The 7788-nt window shown below is 36.2% G+C and overlaps 1 protein-coding gene across 1 annotated transcript; it reads right to left on the bottom strand.

The window, feature by feature from the left end:
* Positions 1–870: 870 nt before the first annotated feature.
* On the bottom strand, positions 871–5611 carry LOC308656459 (tripartite motif-containing protein 43-like; the record flags this gene model as incomplete). The annotated part of the gene is made up of 6 exons (XM_081307551.1): positions 871–1364; positions 2203–2300; positions 3019–3041; positions 3638–3868; positions 4444–4539; positions 5204–5611. 6 exons carry the CDS (start codon positions 5609–5611, stop codon positions 871–873), a joined length of 1350 nt encoding a protein of 449 aa, XP_081163677.1.
* Positions 5612–7788: the final 2177 nt, after the last annotated feature.

Raw genomic sequence — 7788 nt, 5'->3', positions numbered from 1 at the left:
ATGTTGGAAACGAGTGAAGCTACCCACTTGTATTTGGAAAGAGGGGGCAGTTAATACATGTAATTTTTTTTTAATTTCCTCTCAGTTTTGCTGTTAGCATAAAACTCCTTTAAAATAGTTTAGGAAAGATAAGGGAAAGAGGAAGGTCCAACTTTACTGGCTTCAATGAAAAATGAGTCCTTGTCCTGAGTGTGAGAAAGAACTTCATTTGTTTTTATTTCCAAAGGAAAAATAAATTATATTTTCTTAGATCAATACTAAGATGAAAACATCAAAATAATGTTTATTGCAGACAATGATATAAAAATTCATCCTACAAAGCGTCATTCAGCTTAAATCATAAAATTATGCAATCTTAAATCTGACAAATTCACAAAACATGTAAGCAGTCACAGCATGTAGTGTATCTGGAACACATGGTTTGCCAATCATTTTATGTTCCACAAAAGATGACCATCATTAAAATAAAAAAAAAATGAGTCAACACAATTTGGTAATTTACCCTGTCTTTATATTTAAAAAGAAAGTTATATTCAACAAAATGCCATTTTTATTTTTTCATTGGGTATTAAACCCAGGGGTATTCTACCAAAGAACTACATTCCCAGCCCTTTTTTTTTCTTCTTCTTCTTCTTCTTTTTAATTATTTTGAGACAGCCTAAGTTTCCCAGGCTGGCCTCAAACTTGAAGTCCTTCTACATCAGACTCCCAAATTAACCAAATTGTGTGAATTAATAGGCATGTGCCACCATGTCTGGATCAAGTACAAATTACTTAAAAAGCACTAAAGTACAGTATTCTAAACTTCAACTAGGAAGGGCTGCCCAGAATGTAAATTCCCCAGGCATAGAGTTCTTGACTTATCCCTGTTCACTTGTGGCCAGTGTGAACAAAAGGCCTGACTGGGAAATTCAAAGAGCCAGAAGGGTACCGCCATATAAGAGAACTCTTTGTGACATTCACGAAACTCACACTTTCACTCTCAAAATCAACAAACACACCAACCCGGCCCTGAGGCTTCTCTATGTAGTGAGAAAGCATTGGGGAGGTTGTCAAGAGACTATGGTCATCATCTTCCTTCACAAAAAGGAGAAGAAACACGTCTTCGGATTCAGTCACTGTGCCATTCCTTCTTATCCAGGAATCCTTACAGACTCCTACAGCCCAGTCCAAAGGGTCCTTCATATCTAATTCCCAGTACAATTTCCCAGAGTTGAAACTCTGTGTTCCCCATGCAGCAAAATAGTTAATTCCATCAGAATTCAAAGACGAGTCTGGAAGGACGTGCCCAAATCTCAAACTTCTCACATCATCAAATAGCTTGAGGTTATCACTGGACACTGTATTTTCAAAGGATATCTCCACTGTAGAATGAAGAGAATATTCAAATCAAAACCAACTTGTAAATTGCTGTTAGATGAGAAGGTCTACCTGAGTCTTAATGTGGGGAGGATGGGGTGGCAGAAGAAGAGGGGTAATTGTGGCTGAAGTGCATTGCACTCACAGGTTTCTAGAATACTGCAGAAGAAACATTAGTCCGACCACAATGAAAACACTGCTAAATATATGGTCACTGTAATAAAAGGGTGGGCATGTCTACTTCCAGCTTGTTACTTTTCATTTCATCTGAGAAATTGGAGGTCTGCATTCCCATTCAATCCAAAGCAATAATTCCCTGCTATGGTTCCTATTTAGTTCTACCATGGAAATCTAAAAACTGCTTCATCATATACCAACTTGTCTTTTTTTGATGCTTGTGAAATATTGCTCTGTGCATTCAGTTATTTTATGTTTGTTCATACATGCTATTATATTAAATTTAACGCATTTAGTATATTATGTTTAATAAAATACGTATCACACATTCAATTTCTAAGACATTTTAAGGGTAATGTTTAAATAACCTTCATCACTCAGTGCACTTAATTTAAAATGGGAACATATTGAACTAATTTATAATTGTCTTATTGAGTGAAATGGTTTTGTATGTATAGCCCAAATCACATTTATTATTATACCAGTGATCACTTATTTTTTTCCTTATTTAATCATGGTGATCAGATTGCTAAATATAATTATAAATACCAATTGGCAGACCATTCCCTTTGGGTAAATTAAAGGTTAACAAATGGAAAGTTTTCCCATAGAAAATCATTATTGAAAGTCATTACACTATGCTCCCATCACTGGGCTGACACTCACCTTGGAAACACTTCAGCCTGTCTATCAGTCCAGTGATGGTCTGGGCAGGAAGTGCTGGCTTTATAGGCTGAGGCAAGTGCAGCTGCACTGATTCACTCCTGAAAGTAGGAAGAGGACATGAATCTTCTGGTGACAAAAATGACATCACAGTTTTTAAGGAACTAAACAACAATTCTGCTGAAAATGTTTCTTGAAACCCTTTTCTCATGAGTGTACCTCTGTGAACATGAGAAGGGACTGTCTCTAGGAATCTTTCTTACTTAATTTGCAAGTTAACAACCCATTTCTCAGAGGTACCCATGTTTCTCATTAGCTAACTAGGAAAAACTGCCCCATGCACCTCAATGTTTCTGATTTACAATGTCAAATCATACATGGTTGCATTTATCTTTTTTTCATTTTTTTAAGAGAGAGAGAGAGAGAGAGAGAGAGAGAGAGAGAGAGAGAGAATTTTTTTAATATTTATTTTTTTAGTTTTTGGCGTACACAGCATTTTTGTTTTGTATGTGGTGCTGAGGATGGAACCCGGGCCACACGCATGCCAGGCGAGCACGCTACCGCTTGAGCCACATCCCCAGCCCCACATGGTTGCTTTTATGAACGTCAACATTCAGCCCAGGATGACATATATCCCTCAACCAACAGGGGAAATAGAGGCTGACTTCTCATAAAGGGGAACAGGAAATCATATTCAAACAAACACATGAACACACAGTTGATTACTCTCTACATAAACTATGCCTTCACTTTGTTAGAAACTTAAACAATTTCATAGCTCTCAATGGTATCCCAGTTTACTCTAAAGTCAAAATTTACCTGGTAAATAGATCTCCCAAGTCCTGCAAAGAAAAAAAAAAAGCTTATTTTTTTTAAGAAATTGAATAGTATTTTGTTTTTGGAAAGATCATGTAGTATCAAATATCATCATATCAATGCTTCTTATGAATTCATTTTCATCTCTCAGAACAGTACCAGTAAGGCATATTTAAAGATTCTGAATTTGTGATTAAATCAGAATCCAGAGGGTCTAAAAAGTGTGAGAATGAAGGATATCAGTAATACACAGTGTTTACTGTCCCCAATTCCATAACTTTTAAACAGAAGAAAGAGAACATAAGGTTTTCCAAGATGTCTGCATATTGTCAAATGGCAGGCAAAAAATGAAATCTTCATGAATAAATTGTTATTTTTCTGGATCTTAGAGAAGCAAGAGACAACAGAAAAATTAAAAAAAAATTCTAAGAGAGCTACTCACAAAGTTTCATAAATCTTGCTTATTTATAGTCAGGATAGAAGGTAAACTTTAAGTAGATTATATCCAAAGAGGAAAGAACCCCATAATTGATGCAGGAAATATAAAAACTAGCAAATAATGTGGTCAAAATTGAGAACCCCAAATCATATAAAATACTTTCATGCACAACTCAGTTCTTACCTGGAGCAGCTCCACATATGGTTTATGGGACATTTTCACCAGTTCCTCATATATTTCTCTTAGGTCTTTCTTCTTTTGAACCATATTGGCTTCACTTTTTTTGAGTTCCTCTAAAATTCTTTTGCTTTCCTTTCTAAGAATGTCTAGATGTCGATTTTCCTCCTCATGAAGAAGTGGATGTAGTTTCCTGTACTCAGCCCTGATCAGCTCTTCCCTGAGATACACATAGTACTGTAGGGATAGATTGTCTAGATCACAATTCCAGTATGATTTTATCCTCCTCCACCTAAACCTCTCTCTTTGACCATTGTCTTTTTACCAGTATGTTACATATGCCATAATTTTATATTCATCCACATTTCAGAAATTAGAAATTCACTCTTCTTTTATCTTCATTCTTTCCCTAGTTTTTATAACAAGGGCAAGGAACCAAACCCGTCCTTCCCTCCAACCACTTTTATCTGCTTCGTGAATGCCTGAAATATCTTAAGAAAAGGTTTTGATTGACAATTTATCCTTCAAATATAAATTTCCATATGCAAGCAATTAGAATTTATAGCTGTCACATAAATAACTATATGCAATATTCTGATCTCTGGTTAGAAAATTAATTTTCATCTCAAGCCTCCCGATGACACTGCCTGGTCATTTGTTTGATCAACAAGGTCAAATTTTACCTTTAGGACTCAAAGCCACCAGAAATGATGTACCTAATATCCTTACACCATGATGCTATAGTGAATAATAGATGGATTTCTAGTATGTCTGTTTCAAGCTGAGTCTCAAGGAAATAGACTCATACTTACGATCCATGGACTGATTATTTTGTTCTCTTCATTTATATTTCTTTGATTTACTTGGATCTTTTCCCATAATGATCTTATTTGCTTTAGGAGCTTCTCCTGTAAAAGAAATATAAACTCAAACAATAGAGAAGCTAGCACATTTGGTTTCAATCTCACAATGATAGAGAATAAAAAAAATAAGAGATAAGTACTTTAGTGAGAAAAAAAATCATATTGCTTTCCTTTTGCTATTGATGATTGTGAATTTTAGGGGATTTCAGACTGCAAAAGTGCATAATGTAGCCATGTGCCCAGGGATAGTGATAAAGATGAATAGTTTTTAGATAGTGTGGCAATTGGCTTCAGAATTTTGTTTTCTGATGTTCTATCCTGCTAATTCCCCAAAGCCTTTTATCTTATTTATTCCCTAGTGTTAGTAAATATTCATGCTGTATAGAAATGTATTGCATTTGTCATTTTGGTAGCCAGTAACTCTTTTCAAAATGAGCAGTTTCTAATGCCTTACCCATGAAAATTAAAATTAAAGTGACCAACTACTTTACCACTACCTCTGTGGAACCAAGCTCCACAAAGGCAGGCATGCTTGCATATTTTATTTATTGTTTACATCTTTGGTTCTTAGCTTGTTCCTTGATGCTTATAAAATTACCTAGCATACAGAAACGAGTAGGAAAATCATCATCATCCAGATCCTCAGCTCTTTTGAAATCTCTCAGCTCTGCTGCTCAGTCTTCACAGTGTTCTCACTGGTGTCACTTACCTGGTATTCCTCAGCAGCCCTTTCCACTGAAGGGTGGTTGTGAGCCCTGTGCTCCTGAGGGTTGCAGCAGAGCCAACAGAGCAGGTTCTTGTTCTCACAGAAGATCTTCTTTGTCTGCTGGTGGGTCACACACATATTTTTCTCAGAGTTCAGGAATTGCCTGAGATGAGCCTGCCTTGCCATAGATGTAAGATTCTTCAGAAGAATATTGTTTTTGACATCTCCCTGCTGTGACGGCTCCCTGCACACAGGGCAACAGGCAAGAATTTGGGCTTGTCCCCAGGGAACGAAGAAACAGGGCCAACAAAAGCTGTGCCCACAGCCTATGGTGACTGGGTATATAAGGTACTTCAGGCAGACAGAGCAAGTGAGTTCTTTCTGGAACACTTGTGGTATTTCTGAATCCATTATTCTGAGGGAAGAAAACCATAAGGATTTAATCATCTACCCTTAAAGAGATAAAGACCTGAACCAATTTTTACTCATATTCTCATTGAATAGCACACTACTGTCTAGGGAATAATAAACTTGCTTTTGTACATGACAAAACAGAACAAACTGAGTAAATAAAGAATGCAAATAAATCAAATATTTAAGTGAGTAGCTCTCTATACAAGTCTGAACTATTATCAAGCACCTTTCTTACTGTGAAAATATGTGATTATTTTAATCTGCTCCAGAAAACAAAGACTTCTTTACAGTTTTTGTTTAGCTAAAAATCTGGGTTCTCATTTCTACTATACTTGAACTTCTAAGAATGGAAGAGATAAAATATTCCTAAAAATATTTTTGGATCTACAGGTAAAAAATTATACATTATCTGAGAACTAGTTTCAGAGTGCTTATAAAGTATGTAGGAGCACTGGGCATGGTAGCACACACCTGAGACAGAAGCAGTGCAAGTTTCTCACCAGCCTCAGCAAAAGAAGACTCTAACAACTCAGTGAGACCCTGTCTCTAAATAGAATCCAAAATAGAAATGGGGATGTGGCTCAGTGGTCCAGTGCCTCCAAATTCAGTCTCCAGTACAATCAATCAATCAATCAATCAATCAATAGAAATAAAAAGAAAAAAAAAGTTTAAACTATGAAATTACATTTGATTTTGTTTGGGAAAGTAGTAGCTACAGCTCATGTGGCAATTGCATACATACCTTAAGAATTACTCTATGGTTTCAGCAGTTCTTGCTGCAGAATTGAAAATATGAATTAAGCTTCAGGATCAGGCACTCAAGGTGTGGAGGAGGTCGATTTTGATGTCATTCAGCCAGGTGAGCTTCAAACTCTACTCTGGAGAAGAATGAGCTGGTCTCCTGGAGTGCACTTTTATTGAGTCCCTGAAGACCACACCCACTTCTTCCTTGATTGCATTCAGGGTGTTTCCAATCAGTGTTACACAATTAATGTAGGTAATTAGATTAGCATGGGCGATTAGATTAGTGTGAGTGGTTTGGATGTGTGGGTAATTAGTTTTCAGGTAGAAAATTTTGATGTAATCCCTTCTCTAATCTTCATAAACAAACATTTAGAGTCTTGCCCACAGTTACTGACTTAAAAAAATTGAATCCCCAAATTCAGATTATATCTAAAGATTTTCAGTTGTGTTCTTTTATTTTTCACCTTTAAGAACAGAAATAGGGTGACATCATATGTGATTATTTTAGTATGTGTTTTTGAACATTCATAACCATTTTTCTTTCTGACTTTTGCTTTAGTTTTATTCTCCCATGAGGAGAGGGATTTTGTTTAGAAATTTTGTTTTCCTCACCAGCTGAGGTGGCCCACACTTATAATCCCAATTCCTGAGGCTGAGGCAAGAGTATCAGAAGTCCAAACCCAGCCTCTGCAATACAGAAAAGAAACACAGAAAGAAATACAGAAAGACTCTATCTCTGATTAAAATATTTAAAAGGGCTGAAGATATGGTTCAGTGGTAAAGTGTCCCTGAGTTCCATTTCTGTTTTTAAAAAAAGATATAGAAAGATAAGAAAGAAAGAAAGAAAGAAAGAAAGAAAGGAAGGAAGGAAGGAAGGAAGGAAGGAAGGAAGGAAGGAAGGAAGGAAGGAAGGAAGGAAAAAAGAAAGAAAGAAAGAAAAAAGAGAGAGAGAGAGAAAGAAAGAGAGAAAGAAATAGAGAAAGAAAGATAGTTTTGTTTTTATTTTTCTCACAGCAATCTAATGCTTTCCCAAAAGATACCCAGGACTCTTCCTTGGGGCTGCTTCTTAACTAATGCCACATACACAGCATAAGGTGCAAGAGCAAAGATGGCCACATTCCCTACACCCCATCCTGTGTGGCAGTGAAAATTAGTCACCCTGAAGCCTCTATTGATTCTTTCTAGCTTTGGTAGACTTTTCTGGGACCTCCCTTTTACACAGATTAGTATCAAAGATGATTTTGTCCAATAGATACTAATTATGATTTTAAGATGTAAAAACAATGAGACTTCAAAAAATAACACACTGGATGGTATGGTATGAAAGCATGAGTTTTGGTTTATAATACAAGAATCCTGGGCTATAAATAAAAATGTATAGAAGTCACCGCCCTGAGATTTCCTCTGCTACAAAGGCATTAGGCTGTCAA

The sequence above is a fragment of the Spermophilus citellus genome (genome assembly GCF_964194105.1).
Source record: "Spermophilus citellus genome assembly, chromosome: 9".
NCBI lineage: Eukaryota > Metazoa > Chordata > Mammalia > Rodentia > Sciuridae > Spermophilus > Spermophilus citellus.
Note: the sequence above shows the minus strand (reverse complement) of the source record. Positions and strands in the feature narration are given on the sequence as shown.